The 20,646-nt window shown below is 34.5% G+C and overlaps 3 protein-coding genes across 7 annotated transcripts; 2 read left to right on the top strand and 1 right to left on the bottom strand.

Annotated features, from left to right (window-relative positions):
- Positions 1 to 83: 83 nt before the first annotated feature.
- On the bottom strand, positions 84 to 5,329 carry LOC102619440 (uncharacterized). 4 transcript variants are annotated; one of them, XM_015525579.3, is made up of 7 exons: positions 4,703 to 5,329; positions 3,461 to 3,603; positions 2,589 to 2,860; positions 1,918 to 2,072; positions 1,250 to 1,656; positions 622 to 684; positions 84 to 543 (listed from the first exon to the last, which is right to left on the bottom strand). In XM_015525579.3, exons 1-7 carry the CDS (start codon positions 4,962 to 4,964, stop codon positions 268 to 270), a joined length of 1,578 nt encoding a protein of 525 aa, XP_015381065.1. In that variant the 5' UTR covers positions 4,965 to 5,329; the 3' UTR covers positions 84 to 267. The 4 variants fall into 4 exon arrangements, with proteins under 4 accessions (XP_015381065.1, XP_015381068.1, XP_015381070.1 ...); XM_015525582.3 differs by having other exon boundaries at positions 84 to 522; positions 4,703 to 5,321; XM_015525584.3 differs by having other exon boundaries at positions 1,250 to 1,512; positions 4,703 to 5,319.
- A 4,756-nt stretch (positions 5,330 to 10,085) lies between these two features.
- LOC102619749 (uncharacterized) lies at positions 10,086 to 17,509 on the top strand. 2 transcript variants are annotated; one of them, XM_025093350.2, is made up of 17 exons: positions 10,086 to 10,408; positions 10,498 to 10,589; positions 11,078 to 11,116; positions 11,199 to 11,252; positions 11,587 to 11,661; positions 12,381 to 12,446; positions 12,632 to 12,674; positions 13,580 to 13,625; positions 14,318 to 14,411; positions 14,506 to 14,558; positions 14,674 to 14,758; positions 14,858 to 14,960; positions 15,044 to 15,136; positions 15,562 to 15,628; positions 16,349 to 16,415; positions 16,514 to 16,567; positions 16,676 to 16,846. In XM_025093350.2, exons 1-17 carry the CDS (start codon positions 10,345 to 10,347, stop codon positions 16,712 to 16,714), a joined length of 1,134 nt encoding a protein of 377 aa, XP_024949118.1. In that variant the 5' UTR covers positions 10,086 to 10,344; the 3' UTR covers positions 16,715 to 16,846. The 2 variants fall into 2 exon arrangements, with proteins under 2 accessions (XP_024949118.1, XP_006466860.1); XM_006466797.4 differs by lacking the exon at positions 16,676 to 16,846 and adding an exon at positions 17,033 to 17,509 and having other exon boundaries at positions 10,097 to 10,408.
- A 1,075-nt stretch (positions 17,510 to 18,584) lies between these two features.
- Positions 18,585 to 20,530, top strand: LOC102620208 (peroxidase 72). Its single transcript, XM_006466798.4, has 4 exons — positions 18,585 to 19,258; positions 19,352 to 19,543; positions 19,629 to 19,794; positions 19,893 to 20,530. The coding sequence occupies exons 1-4, from the start codon at positions 19,034 to 19,036 to the stop codon at positions 20,300 to 20,302; spliced, it is 993 nt and encodes a 330-aa protein (XP_006466861.1). The 5' UTR covers positions 18,585 to 19,033; the 3' UTR covers positions 20,303 to 20,530.
- Positions 20,531 to 20,646: the final 116 nt, after the last annotated feature.

Genomic DNA, 20,646 nt, shown 5'->3' with positions numbered 1-20,646 from the left:
TCGCTCCATGAAACCATATGTAAGACTGTTGTTAACCATAAATTTGTCTACAATCTATGAAAAAAAATTTCGCTGATTAGAACTATACGAAAAAGGCCACTAAGATGAATGCCTCAGTATGTAGATAATTTACAGGAGTTTCGGTTAAGGCTAGGAAACAACACCCATACATCCATCCATTAATAAAAAAATGTCACTACATTCCAGAAAACTAAGCTCTGAATTTAGTCTATACAACCATTTCAGCCATCACAGCCCCCAGCTGAACTAATATAAGTGGCTCTTGGACTTCTTCAACACTTCTTTCAGTACTACAGCTATTCTCTCTGCCATGTGGTGCTCTTGAAAGATTTCTTTGACCCTCTCATAGCCTCTCTTTCCCATTGTAAGCCTCCTCTCAACGTGTGTAGCTAGCTTCACAATGTTTTTTGCAAGAGGAGTAATCCCTTCTTTCCCAACGGGATGTAACAACCCGGTTGTCCCATTTACTACAATCTCTGTGGTGCCTCCAGCTGCAGTTCCCTGATATAGACATTTTTGGAGCTAAGTTAACAAATAGTATCAATTCCGGCTTGAATGCTGAAAACATTACCAAATAGAAGGGTGAAGTTCACTTAATACCAGTACAGGTAACTGAAATGCCATGGCTTCGATGGTTATCCTCCCAAAGCACTCTCCCCAAGCCTGCATGGAGTAAAAACAGGAAGCAGATTTATCAGAACTTTTCCATTCAGTTAATCCTTTTGTGGAAAATTACATGTCCACAAGGGAAAACGGAAAAATAATAACAATAATGATTACAACAGTACAAAAACCAGAGGGACAACAGATTGATAAGAAACTTTAGATGAATTTCGGTGAGCCTAACGGGAGAAACTCGAAATCCTAGGTCCTTTTCATCTATTTTGCTGACATGAACTATCCTGTGGCCTAAATTCAGAATTCCACCATGAAATGTTCAACCCTGATGGAACTAACAACCATATCTCTTTCATTTTTCCTTTGTTTGAAAAATAAAGTCTGCTAATCAGACACAGTCATGGTGTGCTTGCATGTTCACATCATTGGCTAATTCCTTCCAATTCTTCTCAGGTAATATGATTTTCAAATATATAACACAGGCCCTTTGCTTCCTAGCATGGCAATGAAAGTATATAAAGAAATCACAACTTTGAGCACGTTTATCTAAACATACCAATAATTTCTGGGTGGAATAAATAATAACTTTGCAGGCATGAACAAAAACTACCTGGGAATTCTGCACAAGAACATCGATTGCTGCTAGATAAGGGGCCACGGTCAGAGTTTTATTTACAAAATGAACACGATCTTGAATTTTCTTCTGCATCACATAGTTCCGTAATTCTGACTCAAACTTGGTTTGAGCATTCATGTCACTTCCTATAATCACTGCATGCACTGAAGGCACTTCTAGCTTTTTTCCTTTGATCAATTCCAAGCTCTCATAGAATGAGCGAAGAAACAGATCCTGCCCCTTTCCACGTGAAACACCTGAAGTTAAATAGTACTTCAGTACACTTGAAATATAAATTAAACAATAGCATTTACCTAACAGCAGACTCGGAAGAAGTTTTCCCAATTTCTCTTTCAGTTTCTTGTATGGACAGAAGGGAAGATGATGGGGCAAGGTGGGCTCTTCAATGAGAATGGAGAGAACAAATCAGAACCAAAAAGTGAACAAAAGAATAGAACAAAAGGTTCTTAGCGTTTCTTTTTAGTCGGGCAAAACCGAGAAGCACACAGTAATCAATACAACCGATGCCCTGCAGTGGTAGCAACCTTTTTTAAACTTAATCAGACTGAAGTAACCTAAGCAAAGAAGTAACTTGATCTAAATAAAAGCAGATGCAGTCAGAAAATTTGCAACACAAGATCTTATCAGCAAGAAATTCATACTATTTATTATGGCAAAGAGTAAATCTTCATTTCGCACTCCAAGAGACTCCCGCACATGTTCACGCAGGACCCTCTTTGCTACATTGTCCTCAGCAACTTCCATAAGTTCCTTGCTATTTCCAAGGTGAACAACATAGGTATCAGGCATTTTAATCCTGCAGAGAGTAAACGTTGAGAATGACAATCCAATATTTGAGTAAACAATGTGATTCAGTTCTGTCCATTTTAGATTATAATTTCTGACCAAAAGTATAGTCCGCCGAACTTGTCAATCATTTGTTTCAGATGAACTATAGATTTCTGACCAGTATATGATATTCAAGAGCTGATTCCTACATTGAAACATAATGTTGGAATAGATTATGAATGAAGCATGTAGGCAGGGCATAAGTACAATATAAATATATAGCCTTAGTCTTGTTATTCTATTGAATGCAGTCCAAGCACAGGGTGTGACCAAGTATCCAAGATGCCATGTCTTAATATTTTTAGGCAAGGAAATTCGTTACTCCCGAACCTAACCTAAATTCAAGTTTATGAGTCAATAGTTTGGAAATGTCTTAAAAGGAAGCAAAATAAAAATTTATCTTATGGACTAACTGAGAACTGAGCTATAATAATAATAATAATAAGAATAATAAAAAGCAATTGTGAAAACTTTAGAAGTTTACCTTAAACGCTCTCGAGTCCTATTCTTCCAGTATTCTGCTGTCACATGTGAATCAATCATAGCACCAGCAACCAAAGGAAGGTGCTTAACATAGTCCAATTTGAAGTAATGCCCTCGCATTTCGTGGATCCACCACAATACATTTGGTAGAACACGAGGAACATCTTCCTTGAGAACAGCATCCAGCCATTTGCCAGCAACTGCAGTGTTCAAGACAATCAAATCTGCTTTAAGAGCTGTGTTTATAGTTTCTTGACCTTTAGCAGAAATTACCTAACAAAGAAAAAAAAGTCATAATTAGAAGCCAGGTAAAGAATTTTAAATCATTTCAATCTCTCATGAACACCAGACTGTCAGCAGATCCCATCATATATGGGCTCAAATCTAAGATCCTCATTTCTATCCTCATTAATAATTTTTCTTATTTTAAAGATACATAGATTATACTTAAACTAGCAGGCTAAGGGACCATGGTCTATACCTTAGCAAGATGGTCTCTTTTGGAAAATCACAGCCCACTTTAGAAGGGGGATTTACGCATGTGATCAATGAGATAACAGAATTTTACAATATTTTCTAGTTCTTACCGTTTCAAAAATATTAATGAGAAATTGAGAATGCATGGGAAAATTGCTCAAAGTAAATACAATAGTCCAAATACAACAAACTGTTCACTTTTGCATTAGCATTGGAAATGAGAATAGGCACCCAAGCATTCAACGAAAACAAATTATCATGAACCACTTGATAATGGAAGAAAATACAGATAGTAGCAAAGTAAAATCCTAAAAGGTGAAAAGCCAGCAAATGCAGGTGTTGAACACGACACAAGATGATATACATTCAGGTCCTATAATCCAGAGATCTTATAACCTGTACTCCTCTGTCCCACATCTTATGCTCCAAACTGTATACGACTTCATCTTCTTCAGATGGCTTCTGGATAGTGATCCAATTAACCTTAGTACCAACACCCCTTAATAGAAATGCTAGCTCCATCAGCAGCAATGGACCACCTGAGAAATGTTACAGAGAAGAAGTATGCCAACAATTAAAAAAAATTAGAAATAAAAACAAATCGGGAGGGGGGGTAGAACTATACTTAAATACCTTACATGTAGAATGATAAATATATAAAGCAATTATTAAAGAATTCATATAATCAATTAGATGAAATAAATATTCGGCCATAATTTCTAATTAATAAAAAAAATATTCAGCCACATATTCTTTTATAGTGAAAGAAAAGAAAATTCAAGAGTTAAGATCAACTGGCCAATCACCCCTCTCCCAACCAAACACGTTTGTGCTGAGTTGTCATTTCCATCATATTACAACTAAATGGAAGGAAATGAACCACCAGCTTACATTTGGAAAAAAAAAATGCTGTTTTATACATCAATACCTGCCAGATAATTCACTCGCTCGTGTCATGCAAGGATAACGAATAATGATAAGGACAAACGAAAAGCTTTAAATGACATGAGCTACCACGGTAGTAGTCTAGGGTCCTTCATGCATGCATAATATAGTCAATCCTTGGGAGGCACATTCTAGAAAGCTAATACTACATAACACAAGCCAAACTATGCTAATGTACAACATAAGCAGAATACAGGGACAGCCGCAGGTTGCTACAACTACCAGGTTTTATATTCATCATTCTAACCGTTAATATCAGCTCATCTGTAGCACAAATTATTTCCCTTTCAAGAACTAAGGCTCCGGCAGACCAGCATTTGTTAATGAACACTAAAGATTATATGAATTACATTCTATACAGCCACACAATTAACAAAAAATAAGGATCCAAATATAATGGTCTGAATAGCAGGAATACAAGCATTGTATTTTCCTAATTTAAGCAAAAATTGAACTCAACATGATAGGAAGACCCAAAAAAGTGTCTTTTGTACTCCGAACTACAAATACCGCAGAGCCTTAACTCATCTTAAAATCTTGTGTTGCTAAAGAGTCAGATGATAATTAATGCATATCCCTTAATACATCTTCTCCTTAATTAACAATTACTTCAATTGAACAAACCACAGCACTAATGCAACCAGCACGACTGAACTGACTAGTAAAATAAAATATATATATATATATATATACCAGAAAGAGAGAGTTCGTGTGAGACCAAGAGAACGAGCTTGGACTTCATGAAACTGAGGGGACTCGATTTGGTCGCGATACGCGGAACTGATTGTGATTGAACTCGCTTCTTGTCGGAAACTTCCAGATGACGATCGCAGGGATCCAAGGCAGCTCTAATGAAGAAAGCAATCGCTGTCGAGATGGACAGCATGATAAGCAGGGCCAATATCCACCGCTTCGTCAGTGGGACCCACCACCCGGTCGCCGAGTGCTTCCCCATCCCTTCTCTTCCCCTCCCCTTCCTTTTTACTAGAGTTTGAGAGGCTCAACGATATTGAAAGCTTTACCAGTCTCGGCATTTTAGGGTTCCGATTTGTGTCTCTGACTCAACTCGCTGAACGGTGTACATTTGGCTTTCTGAGCTTTGACACTTGTTAATTGAAAGTTTGTTCTCGATGTTTGTGTTGTCGTTGTACTTCGATGGATTTGAATTTACTTGTTTCAATTGGGTTGGTTTCTTTGCTTCGCTTGTGTGAGCTAACAACTTGTTACAAAAAATGAGATGAAATTAGTGTTTGACGAAATGAAATCAACTTCTTTAAAAAAAAAAAAAATTATGAACTCATATTATATTGACGTAATTACGGCTTTTATGTTTCTAACAATAGCAAGAAAAATATCAAATCTAAATTGTTGTTTTCGTAGTTAAATCAAGAAAAATTATAGTAATAATGTTGAGATGGTTTTTGAGGGCATGGTTACCTATCCCATTGGAAGGAAATAATTAATAATTATGAGAAATGATATTTTGCCGCTGATAAAATATTATTGTGATAGAAATTATAAAGTCTTATTATAAATAGAATTAACATTTTGTGTGCTATATTGATATTGTAGCATAAATAATATTCCGTTTTTTATTTTGATGGGATTTATTGATATTGATCTTTCATCCTGAAACTCATGAGCAATCAATCTATTGAAAAAAAAAAACCATTTGATAGAAATTTATCATCTCAATAGTTATAAGTTAAAGGATACATTTTTTTTAGTTAAATAAATTATATTCTCTTAACTAAAGATAAGATAAAGATTCAATGTTGAGTTGAGTTTTTGCTGAGCGCTAAATTAATAATTGTCAGGTGAGAGAAATAAAAAAAACTCAAAATAAATATTGATCATTGATTTAGTGCTCAACATAAGAAAAAAAAAAGCTATCATAATCCTTTAACTAAATGCGCTCACATAAATTGTTACATTAAGTACAAAATAATAGGATTATTTTTAACCTATAATTTTGTCTCTTTACACTTATTTACTTAACAAACTCATCAAGTGTAAATTTTAAAAGTAAAACTTTCACTTTATACACCCTGCAAAAACCTAAAATAACCCTTCTTTCATTTGCAACCTAATTATTATTCTACTAATAGTCTTTCTTTAAATATTTTTCCCCTCAGTTCTTCAATCTTTTTCTATTTGATGAAATTAAATTAAATAATTTAATTAGTTAATAATATGATACGTCTTCTATACGCTAAAAATATAAATTACAGCGTATTATACAATTTTGTAGATGTTTCCAACAATAAAGTTATAAATGACTGGTCATACATTGTATACTTTGATATGACAGTTTTAAAACACTTTATTTAAATGTTAAAAATTGTAAACGACATGTCATACAAATTTTTAAAATTTACAAGATGTCGTCTATATGATGAAGTTGTAAATAACAGTTCATACAATTTATACTTGAGAGTAAATATATTACTACATCCACATACATCTAAAAAGAAACTCAAAATTCAACCGCAAGATCCATGTGCCTGGCTTATGCCTAAAACTGTGTGCTTTTTGTGCCTAAATTGGGTCCAGAAGCTTGGGCTTTATTTTCCTAGGACTGTTTTTTTACCAAAACTCTATTTTGAGCATAAGAAGGCTTTCTCAAAAGTTTCAAATTAATCCGACAAGTTCTCATAATTTTTTAGAAAATTTTTCAATTATTTCGAGAATCATCATTTTTTTCTTATGTTAAAAAAAAAAGCTTAAAATTCAGCCACAAAGCTCTTGACCCCTGTTTAGGTCTAAAATGATGCGCTATAACCTTCGATTCTGAGCTTAAACTAGGTTAGGAAGCTTTAGCTTTATTTTCTCAGGGCTTTTTACTTGAAGCATAAGAAGACCTTCCCTATAGTTTCACATTAATCCAATAAGTTCTCTTAATATTTTGAATTTTTTATTTTAAAAAAATCTTAGAAGTTATTTCAAGTATCGAAATAGACTTTCATTTTTTTTTCTATAGTTTAATTTCACTAATACCTACGTGTGTGTGTGTGTGTGTGTTTTTTTTTTTTTTAAAGAAGCTTGAGATTCAACAACAAAGTTCTTAGACCTAGTTTAATTCCAAAACTATGTGCTAGTCTTTGATAATGAGCTTAACTAGGTTCGGGAACTTCGGCTTTATTTTCCTATAGTTTTTTCTACTGAAACTCTATTTGGGTCATAAGAAAGTTTCCCTGGAATTTCAGATCAATCTAACAAGTTCTCTTATTTTATAAAAATATTTGAAAATTCGTAAAAATTATTTTGGATATTGGAATTGACTTCCATTTTTTTTTCTATAGCTTAGTTCACTAATATCTATATGCCTACAAAAGCTAATTCGAAATTCAATCGCAAAGCTCTCAGGCCTGGTTTAGGCATAAAACCATGTGTTATAGCCTTCAACTCTGGCCCAGAGGAGCTTCGGCTTTATTTTCTTAGTTTTTTTTTTTCTAACAAAACCTTATTTGAGCATAAGAAGGCATCCATTAGAGTTTTACATCAACCCAAAAAGTTCTTTTATTTTTTAAAAAATATTAAAAAATTCTGTAGAAGTTATCTTGGGTCTCTAAATTGACTTTTGTTTACTTTTTTTTTTCATATAGTTATATTTAACCAATACTTATGTGCATGCAAAAAATCAGCTCAAAATTCAATTGTAAAACTTCTTTAATTAGTTTAGGCCTAAAACCATTTTGTACCCTTCTGTTCTAGGCATAAACTAGGGCTTCAACATTATTTTACCAAGGCTTTTTCAACTGAAATCCTATTAGAGGCATAAAAAGTATTTTCCTATAGTTTCACACAGGGGCGGATCCAGCATGTGACCAGTGGGGGCTCAAGCTCCCACTGGCCAAAAAAACAATTGTAAAAATAAAAGAGAAAAATATTTTTATTTTCTAATTATCCCTTATTAAATTTATTAAAATAGTCACTATAAATTATAAACCCCATAAAATTTAAACTTTAACTTTTAAGAATTATAAAAACCTATATTTTAATTAAAAATAATGATAGCCCTCCACCCAAAATATTTTCTATTCTAAAAAATAAGATTAATTCTTACATTTTCTATAATAATAGTAAAGAGAACGTTTTCAGTAATGAAACTCATGAATAATCATCTTTGGAATTGGATGAGATAAATGGTAGTTTGGTTGTTTATATAGAAAATAATAAATTTAATAATATTGATGACAAGTCTATTGCATAATATTTTTAAAATATGAAATTTCGTAGAGAATAATTATAAATGTATTAACAAATATTTTATATATTCAAAATTTTAATTTTTTATATTTTACTATTATCTAATTTAGCCCCCGGTAAATTATTCTTCTAGATCCGCCACTGGTTTCACATTAATTTGACAAGTTATTCTAATTTTTTGGGATTTTTTTTTAATTTTTGAAACTTTGTAAAAATTATTTTGGACTTTCAAATTGACTTTTTTTTCCCCTATGATTTAGTTTCGCCAACACCTATTCTAGTTTAAGTCCAAAACCATGTACAATAACCTTCGATTATAGGAGCTTCGGCTTTATTTGAGGCATCAAAATTGTCCCTACGGTTTAGTTTCACTAATACCTAAGGACATGCAAAAAATCAACTCAAAATTTAACTGCAAAACTTTTGGGCCTAATATTTAAAACCGTGTGTTATAGCCTCGGCCTAAATTGGGCTCGTCAATATCAAGTTTTTTTTTTTTTTTTTTGAGAAGCTCGCGATATCAAGTTGAATGGAATACAATATACTAGGGATGAACGTTCGGATCGGGTTAACCTAAATTAAACCGAACCTGATATTTTGGGTGAACGTTCAGCTTGGGTTAACCTGTGTAACCCGAACGGATTCAAACTATCAACTTATTTGGGTTAAAATTTGGGTTTAACCCGAACAAGATGAATTTTTTTTTAAGTTTTGGCTTTTAAAATAATATATATATATATATATATATATATACATATATATATATATGTATTTATGTATTAAATAAAAAAAACTCTGACTATATGTTTTATGTTTTAGTAATTTTAAAAAGACTTGTTGAAATGTTGTTAATGATTTGAGATTTTTGAATTTTAAGTGGTTTTTGATAGGATTTGTGGATTAAATTATTTCAACTCATTCTAACCCAAATTACCAACCCAATCCAATCCAAATTACGAACCCAAACCAAACAGAACCAAATTAAATTCGGTTCGGTTCAGTTCGGGTTGGCATTTTTCATCCCGATTGGATTCAATTCTCCAATCAAATCGGATTGAAACCCGAACCGAAACCCGAACAACCCGAACCGAAACCCAATATGCCCACCCCTACAGTATATACACACAAATTAATATAATTTCATTAAATGTTAAGTAATGCTCCTTAGTGTTTCAAAAATTATCCGACTATTACAATTTAAGTCAGATAACATAGCAGGATCACATTATTAGATAGTGTAAAAATAATAAATAACTTAATAAATTATGAAAATTGATCATCTAATAAATTGTCAGCACTACATGAACTCTAAAGGATAAGAAGTATTGACTATTGAGATACCACTTAGGAAATTAACTGCTGTTTTAAAACGTAGGCTGATTTATTTAAGTTATAAGAAGTAAAAATCTGAAAAGTTTATATAGTCCTTTTTTCCATTGATTATAAGAAGTAAAAAATCCGGAGAGTTTATATAGTTTATTTTTCTATCGATTACCTTGGACTAATGAAAATTAAAAAAAAAAAAAAACAAAGTCATCTAGCTGAAAAATCTTTTAGAAATTTAAGTCCGTAGCTAATCCATGAAGTTTGCTGTCCCCTTTAGAGCTTGTGATTTAACAATAAACAAAAAGAGTTTGAGTAATGATGAAGTAATTAATTTTTATATAAATTAATTTAGCATAAATTTATAGATCACGTGAAAATATAAAATAATTAAAACAAATGACGTGCGTAAAGAGGTTTTTAATAACTAATGTAATCAAGAACTTTGATAGCGACTCGCGTGTCGATTGCCGGTTTCACAGGCGGGACGACGTAGCCAACACACTGAAAATCGAGTGGACGTGTCTTCCACTTTCGCACAAGGCTAGTTGTGTCATTTAAAACTCTTTGGAAAACAAAAAAAAAACCTCATAAAAAAATTTTTCAGCTACGACAGTCGAGGCATTTCTTTTCCTAAGAAATCTCTTTCTCCGCTGCTAGCTCATTTTTTTTTTTAAAAACAATTTTGCGCGCAATTTTGCTGCGTATTACAGCTCTACGTGCAATCTCAATTAGGTAGCGTCATTTTCGAGGAGCTAGATTCTGTATCTGTTTTTGCATCTTCTGTGTTGATCATTGAAGCGATGAGAAGTGAAGGATGCCATTTGAAGGCGAGCTTATTGGATTACTTATTGATATTAGTCACCGGTAATGTTGCCATTTGATTATGCTGAGATTGCGTAGATTTTGAGTCTCGATATAATCTATTTTATTTTATTTTCTTTTTTCCATTCCAGCTGTTGTTTTACAGGGACTTGGAACTGTCGCAGTTGCAGTTCCGAGATCCAAGTGCTACGCTCTCGATAATTCCAGTCGCATTGTTGATTTCGTATCCAGCATTACTCTGCATGAAATCAATTTCATGTTTAAATAAAAGAATAATAGGCTACTTATATTCTAAACAATGTTTCAATGATTTACGATCTTTGTGCAAGACGAGGTTATAATGGTGCATTTGAGAGTGTTTTTTACAGAAAAATTTCTATAAAAAACACTCTCAAACGCACCATTATTTCCACATTTTTCACAAAGATGACTTCTTTGAAAGCACTTCGGGGAAAGTGCTTTTCTAGTGCTTCTTGAAGAAGTACTTTTGTTAGCTGACAAGCGCATTAGAAAATAAATATATATAAAACGCTTTCATCTATTTCTGTATTTCAACTAACCACTATTCGGTAGACATAAAATCGGATTTAAACATGCCGAATGGACTCCAAGATGCACCTCAGTGACTTTCTTTTCTGTCCCTATACACGCTTCATTTAAATTTTGGCTCTACTGTGCAATGAGGTTGTTTTCCCTTAAGTTGCTAATCAGAGTAGCTGGATTGGGTTGCCTTTTGAGTATGAAGATAAGGTAACGTCCTTGTGCGGCTGTAATTTCCATAGTAATAGATTTTAGTGTCCATGGATTTCATCTTATGCTTGTCATCATACAGGACTCGGATTTGGTGGTTCGATTTTGCAAAGATGTGGAGCGTAGATCTCAAATGGTAGTCCCTAACACCATGTACTGAAGTACTAAATCATTATGGTTTTTTTTCCTTGTTATTAATTGAACATGCTCAGCTAGACTAATAATTTCATTACTATACCTAAAAAAGTAAAAATTCTCAAACATTGCTGCAAATACTTCGATTTTCATTAGTTAAAAAAAAAAAAAGGAAAGAAAAATGTGTTATTTGATCCTGCTGTTAGCAAATGAACGATACTTCTAAGTTTGCGTTTGGGGTCTAAAATAATTTGTTTCTGTGTGTACATTATGCATGTTCTCTCAGGTGATTTAAATGTAATTTATACACTGCTGAGAAGCTCACACTTATGCAGGGATATGTAGATTTTGGTCGATTTGATGGATTCAACGGCTTTGTGGCTGGTTCAGGCCATGTTGACTTTGTTCAAGTAAGCTCTGTTAATTACTGCCTTTGAACTTAGTACTCATAAGTCAAGCAGGGGCACTTTCATTGCAGTGCGATGTTGTAGACTGCCAGAGTAGTGTCTCTCCTTCTCTTTATCTCTGTCTGTCTCACTTGCTGTCTCTGGGTAAGTAACATCATGATGAGAAGCAAAATAATAATGAGAATGAGTGAAGCCATTGTAGCTGAAATAGTCAAAGACAGAAATTATATGCAGAGAAGAGAGACTAAAAGAACAGTAACTTTGTAGTTAAGCATGCTTGCGTGAGAGCAGTACTAAGATCAGTGACCTCTTGGGATGTCCTTGTTTTGCGCTCCTCTTTGAAAAACAATTGCCTTCTTTTATTTTCAGGAAAAAATGTTGCAAATCTGTCAGTTGACTTATGTTAGATCTGTTTAGAAGAGTATGAAGAAATAGAAATCATTGCTAAAGGATGAACATCAATCTTGGAATGGAAATGGAAATGGAATTTTCTTCTTATGTCATACATATCATACCACCCCCTCTCCCTTTATTTTTCTTTCTCTACAATAAGAGGACTAACTCTCTCAGTCCAAGAGTTCAAAATTTTTATTTTTTATTTTTTTTATCAGAAAATTTTAAATTGATGCCACATTGTAGACTACAATGTGGAAGTTTCTACATGATCCATAGTGTCAGATTTGGTAGGGCCTGATGTATTGAAGTTTCTTTTGTATTTCCAGGGGTTTTACAATGGTGACCTTCTGAAGTGTGAAGACAGTTATGATAAAAGGGGACGTACAGCACAGGTTTGTTATATCAAAATGTGGGAATTGGTTGACATTACTGTTGTTTTTAAAATTTCAAGTTTTAGTGAGTTGATCTTACAATTCATAGACTCAACTTCCTTTGTCCATGTATCATCATCCCGCATGTACTCATATGTGCAATTAATGATTTTATTATTATTATTTTTTTGCTGGCAACATCTCAGGTAAATATTATTTGCGGGAATTGTTCAAATGGACAATGCAAAGGTTTGTAAGCTTTTCATGTTTGACTTCCGACATCTTGTCCCTTCATGCTCTGGAATTGATATTTACCCTCATTGAAATTGTGGAATTTGCGAATATCTCCAATGTCAGGGAGACCTCTATTTTGAGATTTGGAAGAATAATTAATAAGCAGAATTAGGAGATTCATTTAAGTAATTTATGAATCAAGGAAGTTCTATGGAGGTTTGTAAATGCTTAACCGGAGAAGACAGTGTCTTGGTAAAAACAGTAATTACTAAATAAATAATTTGATTTAATGAGAAGTTCATAGAAGCATTATCCAGTGTATCCTAACCTTTATGCTTTTCCCTTTATGATTATGCTCTAATGCAATGCTTCATTTTAAGGAAATGCTAGCTTTGATGTTTTTGAAATGTAGTTTTCATGTCTACTTCTTCTTCTTCTTCTTCTTATTATTATTATCAGTCAACCCAATTATCTTCCCACCCATGTTAGTGGGGTTCAAACCCCGGACCTCTTGTTTTCAACATGAGATTTTACCAATAAGGATAATTTCATGTCTTTGTCGCTACAAACTATTAACTTGATGCAATCATCCTGCCTCCTTGATTGGAGGCCAGCTATTTGAAGAGAGAGGACTGTTTAATTGGAATCGTATTGTATGAGATTAGGAGATGAAAATCTACTATAATCTGGGTTTCTTTGATTTCCTCATTCTCAATCATTTGCATGCCATGCATTTTTCAGATAGATTGCGAGTGTGCCTTTTGGTTGGGACAGGCACCGCCGATTGTTTGGTTATTATCTTGGATGCTATGTTCTTTTCCTTCACTGCCTATTTCAATATTAACCGTCCATGTCTGAGGTGTCTTTGTAACTCAAAATAACTTTTAAGACCTAATTCCTCTTTTCTTGTCTTATCTCAGGTGGATTCGGATGCATTTGCCGTGTTACTTATGAGTCAAGTTGCAGGTCTTATTTGTAGCACATTGAGTTCCAGTTTATCTTGGATTAATTTTTTCATTTACTGTAATATCGAGTTCCTTCACTTATTATATAATTGAAGTATGTCACTTCTGTGATATCAAGACTAGAAATTTGCACTTAATGTGCTGAAGATGCATAGTTTACAAAATGGAGGCCTGTTAGCATTTAAATTTTTGACAGCGATAAACAGAAAATCTGCAACTTCTTAATTATGTTTTGGTAGAATAGTTATGTAAAGGGCCTGTAAAAATCTTTTTAAATAGAAGATAAATTGTTAACTATATAAAAAAAATTCTGATGTCTATTGATTATGATTAATGAATATAGGAATACAAAGTTTTGTAAGAGATTCCAATAAGACTGAGCAATGTTGATGATTGGTAATCCAAAGCTTGCTGGAAAGAACTCTCATACAATACTGCATGGTGGAAGGTCTTCTACTTTGATAAGGGAACACTTGCATATTAGAAATGCAGAGTAACCCAAATCATAGTCTTAGGTTTTAATTGCAAATGGAACATGCACTGATTTGGAAAGAAATTGGATAAAAAATACTAAACCTGAGTTACAATTGCTTTCCAGAACTGACCATTTATCCTTTTTTTTTTTTTTGGAAACAATCTGTTAAAATCAATTGTAGTGAATTCTCTTATTCTAGGCTATTTCTTCTCTTGCAGAGCTTTTGTCGAACTTGCCATTCCATGTGAGAAACCAGGTCCACGGGTTTTTGAGGGCTTTACTGTTGGTTTTAATCCCCGATCATCAGAAATTGTAAGAAACTTTAAAAACCTCATCAAATGAGATATGCTAATATGTATAGAGATAGGACAATGTTTAATAAAAAGATTTTTTTGTCAATTTGAAGGTTTACAATGGCATGACTCAAATAGGTTTTCAAAGGTCTCACCATGAATTTAGGTATGCAATCAGTATTATATATTTTGTTTGGAATTTGACCTTTTTTCGTTTTTAGTAGTTATTTATAATTTGATTCATCAAAAAGATTTGTTTCTGTTGTTGTTTCACCATGCAGCTTCAGGACCGAACAGATTAACGTGGCCCTTTATATATCTGCAATTGCTTCTGTTTCCACTTTGGTGCGGAAACCGAGTTTCAAGGTATGCCTAAATTTCTTTAGTGCAGCAGATGGAAATTTTTTTTAGTAATGAAAAACTTTGCTTCATACTTGATCTTTGCTTATTTGTGTTCCTTTCCAGGTTTCTCCAGAAAAAGGCCTCAATGTTAAGTTATCGGGATCTGGGGCAACTGGGAGCCCCCCTACAACTTTGTCTCCCACAGTGTTGATTGTAGATTGGAGATGTATGATTCACTGCTTACAGGGATATTGATATTTCTTTGTTTTTTATCTTCTGAATCTGAACTTTCATTTTTATCCTTTTCAGGTGAGAAGGCCCATAGTATGCCATTTGGAGTTAATATCACCATACCAATAGAGGGTTATGAGCCCGTTCAGTTTTTTCTTACCAAGATGTGTGGTAAGTTCATTTCTTTTCATTTAGCTAAATTGCTCTATCTCATTCTGTGATGGTCTTTATCCACAGCTGTGTCCTTTGTATTTGGATGAGTCTGTTGCTCTATGTTGCTACTATAATTTTGCTATAGAACTTGTTTGTGGATATCCAATTGTAATATATCCTTAAAATACATTGAATGTGACTGGGTCCCCCTGCAATGCCATATGTTCACTGAATTTAGTCAGAAATGCGTTTTTCTATGAGAGGGCAATAAGAGAAGGTGATCTGAGGCAGAAAATTTGTTGGGCTAGTGGTGGTAATGATTGTAGTGCAAAACATCAACAAAAGCTGGCCTTGCTTCAATTTGAGCTAATAACTTCAGGTTGATGTTTCAGTCCAATTTTTGTGTTGTACTGATCTCTTCCTTGTTTATTTTAAATTTGCAGAATATAGACAGGATCAGGGAGGAGACTCTGCAAGAGGATGGGCAACATTTGGAGTGATATCTTGCATGTACGAAATTCCTACTCAGTTTCTGTCATTGAAGTAATAAGAGAATTTGTTAGATTGTGCAAACTGTAGAAATTTACATGTCATGCTAACATCTGCTTGATATTGATTTGATCTACCTTGTATGTCATAGACGATTGCCAACTAGTAAATCATCTTTTATTTGTCTCGGATATAAAATAAATAAATGACCAAACAATATGTCCTGTAAGAGAGAGAAACAAGGAGAATTTTTAGAGAGTCGTAAAGTGAAGAAGGAGAGAGAGAATCATGTCGAGTGATAGTAGGAGATGGTTAGTGTGACTCAGTTTGACTCATTGACTCTTTTGTCACAATAACCTGTATCATTTGACTTTCTTATGTTTTTGAATTTTGATGTGTAAGGCTTAATGAATAAAAGTTCCAGTTTCCTTTCCTGGTTCAAAATTCTGTGCTGTTCCCACTATTTGTTGTAAAGACAAACATATCTTAACTAGTTAATGGAATAGGCTTTCACCCGGTTAATGGTTTAACAAGGTAATCGTGGAATTCTATATCTTTCCCCCATGGAAATAAATTTCTATCCCTTTTTTTTATTGTTAATATTTGAATCATCGACCTAGCTAAATTCCAGTCCATACCTTTACTGTGTTTTTATTAAATAAATAATCACTTTTCCCTTGAGTTAAAATAAAAACAGTGCTTGTTTAGTTGTTTTTAATTGAATGAATTGCCATGAAGCAGATTCATTGTCGCATCAACACTATTTTGTTGTGGAGGTTTCATTTACAAGACACGAGTGGAACAAGTGGTGTGTCATACAGATATTCTTTCTTATTTCTTCTTTTTTTTCCTCTTTTTTCAATATTTTTTTAATTATGTATCTACTAAATTTTTTATTGAATACAGCATGGGATTGATGCATTGCCAGGCATGACAATTCTTTCAGCGTGTTTGGAAACTGTGAGTAATTATAATTTTGGCGTTTGTGGACTTAATGTTCAAATCTTGGTTAAGTTGCTTAGATGCGAGACTGATGGGACTGTTTTGGAATGGCCTATTTGTCCTAAGGATGATATTATCAGGTTTAAACGGTATAGGCTTGTCTGATTGCAGCTATGAGGCAGGGTCTGCCATAGCCTTTACCGGCAAAATATGTGATATATGATGATATTGGTATAACATACATGCCTCGAATTATATTGTACTCATACCCTAGTCAATAAGATGGAAGATTCTTTCTATTTCCTTTTCTCTCGAATGAACAAATTCATGTTTTCCTCAAGGTTCGTCTAAATGGTGATGGGATCTTGCCGAGTAAGGCATTTCAGTTCAGTCCATTTTGCAGCAGGCTGATTCTGACTTCCCAATTTCTATCTCACTCGCTTTCCTTCTAACAGTGGGCTGAATTATGGGGTGTAATAACAGGTGAGTGGAGCAGGACAAAGCTACTCGCGAGCAGAAGATCTGAACGGTGGCTTTAGGAATGAAGCCTCGTGGGAGCACCACCCTGCTGCTGCTCAAGGAACACGGACAACAAGTGAAAGAAAATATGGTTCAATTTGACATCCGCGCTTTTCAAAATTTTAGCACATTGCTACAGTGCAAAGAGGGGGAAATTAGTGTTCACCAAGCTTTACTCAGGCAGATTTACATGTGAGTAACTTATTGGTGGGATACAAACTTTTCTTTGTCGGTTGTAAAGTAGGAATTCGAATGATCTTTCAAACTCATAAAGCATGCCACCTCTGATCTCTTTTATCTTCTGAATTAGTAGGAACTAGGATTCTAGGAAGACTCTTTCAGGAAAAAAGAAAAAGAAAAAAAAAAGAAAAGAATAGTAGGAACTAGGAAGGCAGATTTATTGGCTTCAAAAGCAATGATATTTTTTAACTAATTGATTAATTATGATTGATATGGAGGGGGGGGGGGGGTAGTGGCTCGTTCACACGTATGAAGCATGGACCCGCCGAGTCCGGACTCCTGACATAAGAAATCACATGCCAAGTCTTCGTCAAGTTCATGGAGTTGACGCGTGGACGGTAATCCCAGATTTTTATCTAAAGAATCAGACAATGAGATCTTAAATATTGGCTTTGTCTCTTAACTCTCATTCCGCATGCACATATACTTTAATTGAAGAGGTCGCTTGCGATCGAAGGATTAAACTGTTGAAGCTTTTTGAGGAGTAGCTGTCCAACCCTAGCTATGTCTTCAATTTTTTATCATGATGCTACTCTGTTTAATTTGATTAACCTAATATTCTCACATCATGCTTTAGATTAGATTCCCTCTACACCCGATAATACACAAAATAATAATAATAATAATAATTTCAAAAGGTTATGAGGTCAAAAACTCACAAAAGCGTTGAGTTTAATATGAGCCCAATTGTGTGTAGCACAGGGGGAAAAAAAAAGAAAAGGAAAGAGACAGAGTAGAGTCTTTTCCAAGTAACTTGATGAATGAAAGTATTAAACTCAGAAAACTAAGTCACAATGGTCATGAATATACGAAATCATATGACTGCTTCTAGCTAGTTGGCAATTAGGCTTCCTTTCACTTTCAGAATTTTTTATCAAGCGCCACTTTTGGTAGAAAATAATTAAATAAGTGATAATTGATCGAGACGATTGGCTTTTCCACAGAGCAGTTGAGTCTACTCCAGCTCTTTTGTTGCTTTTGTTCTCAAGCTTGTCTTTGGGTGAAGACTCAACTGATAAAACATATAGTACCAGGTTGACCTGACTCAGGGTTTAATCTTCTACCAAGTATCACGTTTAATTATCTTGGTAGTACAATATGAAACTTGTACTGGCACCTCAAGTTGACAAAGGAAAAGAAGGATTTAATTATACTTGTACATGAAACGCTTGTCTACGCAGTTGAACTTTTTGAACATGACAATTTTTTTTTTTTTTATTAATACACGGCAAAATTTAAGCTTTGGTTTGAAGTTTGCAAAGGACACAAGGAAGCTTAAGATGTTCAAATCAGACGCAGTTGATATTATATAGACTGATCAAAATCAAATGAGGTATTTTTCCTTATGTAAGTACTTGTAAATTATGGAACTCCAAAAGTTTTGCTTCGCTGTTATCAGCTAAGAAGACATGTACGGTAATGTGGTGGTGAACTAGTCAGCCAACAGATATAGAAAGCTACCAACTAGCGAATAGCGATGGTTTCGTATCTTCTTGAAATTGATGCGAAGCTGTTAGTCACCAACTCCAACATTTTGTTCCCTTCAATTGTCTCTTTCTCAAGACATTCTACTAAGTCTCCTCTATAAATACTCATAACTCACTTTTAACTCTCATCTCATCGCAGGAAGTTTCCTTTATTCAGTTTTCATATATATATATTTCGAGTCTTCTTCCATACAAGTCTTGCTTTTGAAAGTGAAAAACAAAATACTAGGAAACATCGATGGCTCAGCTTATGATCTTTCTCATTGCTTTTTCTCTCCTTGCCTTTGCCCCTCTTTGCTTCTGTGGCAAGTCCTCCAGTGGTTACCTCTACCCACAGTTTTATGACCATTCCTGCCCAAAAGCTCAAGAGATAGTGAAGTGCATTGTAGCCAAGGCTGTTGCAAAAGAAACCCGCATGGCTGCTTCATTGCTTAGACTCCATTTCCATGACTGTTTTGTCAAGGTTAGCTAATTGACACAACTTCCTTCCGATCACACTCCATTTAATTTTTAAGTAAAACCCCATTCCTTTTTTTTTTTTTTTTGGGATGTGCAGGGTTGTGATGCATCAATATTACTAGACAACAGTGGCAGTATAATCAGTGAGAAGAGGTCGAATCCCAATAGGAACTCTGCAAGAGGATTTGAAGTCATTGATGAGATCAAGTCTGCTTTAGAGAAGGAGTGCCCTCAGACGGTTTCCTGTGCTGATATTTTGGCTCTGGCTGCTAGAGATTCCACTGTTTTGGTAAGTAGTGCTGTAACAATTAGTGCTTTGCCACAAGACCAAGATGGCCTTTCCCATCTAATCAAATCAAATTGTGCAACTGCAGACTGGTGGACCAAGCTGGGAGGTGCCATTGGGAAGAAGAGACTCCAAAGGTGCAAGCTTGAGTGGCTCAAACAACGACATTCCAGCTCCAAACAACACTTTCCAAACTATTCTAACCAAGTTCAAGTTGCAAGGACTTGACATTGTCGATCTTGTAGCACTATCTGGTATTAATAACTGAAACTTGACTAGTTAATTTGTATATGTTATCACTGTTCAGAAACTAGGCATGTGTGTTAAAGCTTCTACAATTTATTTCATACAGGGAGCCACACAATCGGAAATGCTCGTTGCACTAGCTTCAGGCAGAGACTATACAACCAATCCGGCAACGGTCAACCGGACAACACTCTTGACCAATCATATGCTGCCCAATTGCGAATAGGGTGCCCGAGATCCGGTGGTGACCAGAACTTATTTTTCTTGGACTTTGTCAGTCCAACGAAGTTTGATAACAGCTACTTCAAGAATATATTAGCTTCAAAGGGCCTGTTGAACTCCGACCAAGTTCTCTCAACAAAGAACGAGGCATCAATGGAACTTGTGAAGAAATATGCCGAGAATAATGACCTTTTCTTTCAGCAATTTGCCAAGTCCATGGTTAAGATGGGTAACATCTCTCCATTGACTGGTAACAGGGGAGAAATCAGAAGAAACTGCAGGAGGATTAATTAACTCTTAAACCGCCAAAAGGAGTAAATTATTATTGTGTTTATCAGCTTCTGTATCATGTTCTTTTCATCCCCTTACGATTGAAAATCTTCGTTTGTGTATCTTGTTGTAGTTGCTAGCCTTTGTGATCTGGATTTGTAAGAATGGAAATTTGTGGAATTTTGTGCTTATTGAAGCTTCATGTTACTACGTACTTTCTTAATGAGAAAAGAAAGTGAAATGAGAACATAATTTCGCTGTAAATTACATAATACGTTCACGAATCAGCCGGCTACGAAGGAAGGGCCGGCTCTGGCAGCCGAAATATACTGGGCCAAAAAGCAAATAGACCAACAAATGGTGGCCCA

The sequence above is a fragment of the Citrus sinensis genome, chromosome 7 (assembly GCF_022201045.2).
Source record: "Citrus sinensis cultivar Valencia sweet orange chromosome 7, DVS_A1.0, whole genome shotgun sequence".
NCBI classification, from domain to species: domain Eukaryota; kingdom Viridiplantae; phylum Streptophyta; class Magnoliopsida; order Sapindales; family Rutaceae; genus Citrus; species Citrus sinensis.
The sequence above is the reverse complement of the archived record's forward strand: the minus strand, read 5'-3'. Positions and strand labels throughout refer to the sequence as shown.

Bases quoted from the DNA above. Each gene is read 5' to 3' on its own strand.
- LOC102620208 (XM_006466798.4), top strand. From the start codon at position 19,034: ATGGCTCAGCTTATGATCTTTCTCATTGCTTTTTCTCTCCTTGCCTTT. The intron at 19,259-19,351 runs GTTAGCTAATTG...TGGGATGTGCAG, and splicing joins TCCATGACTGTTTTGTCAAG to GGTTGTGATGCATCAATATT. The intron at 19,544-19,628 runs GTAAGTAGTGCT...GTGCAACTGCAG, and splicing joins CTAGAGATTCCACTGTTTTG to ACTGGTGGACCAAGCTGGGA.
- LOC102619749 (XM_006466797.4), top strand. From the start codon at position 10,345: ATGAGAAGTGAAGGATGCCATTTGAAGGCGAGCTTATTGGATTACTTA. The intron at 15,137-15,561 runs GTAAGTTCATTT...TTAAATTTGCAG, and splicing joins TTTTCTTACCAAGATGTGTG to AATATAGACAGGATCAGGGA. The intron at 16,568-17,032 runs GTGAGTAATTAT...GTGTAATAACAG, and splicing joins TTTCAGCGTGTTTGGAAACT to GTGAGTGGAGCAGGACAAAG.
- LOC102619440 (XM_015525579.3), bottom strand. From the start codon at position 4,964: ATGGGGAAGCACTCGGCGACCGGGTGGTGGGTCCCACTGACGAAGCGG. The intron at 3,604-4,702 runs GTATATATATAT...AACATTTCTCAG, and splicing joins ACACGAACTCTCTCTTTCTG to GTGGTCCATTGCTGCTGATG. The intron at 685-1,249 runs GTAGTTTTTGTT...TACTCCATGCAG, and splicing joins TTCTTGTGCAGAATTCCCAG to GCTTGGGGAGAGTGCTTTGG.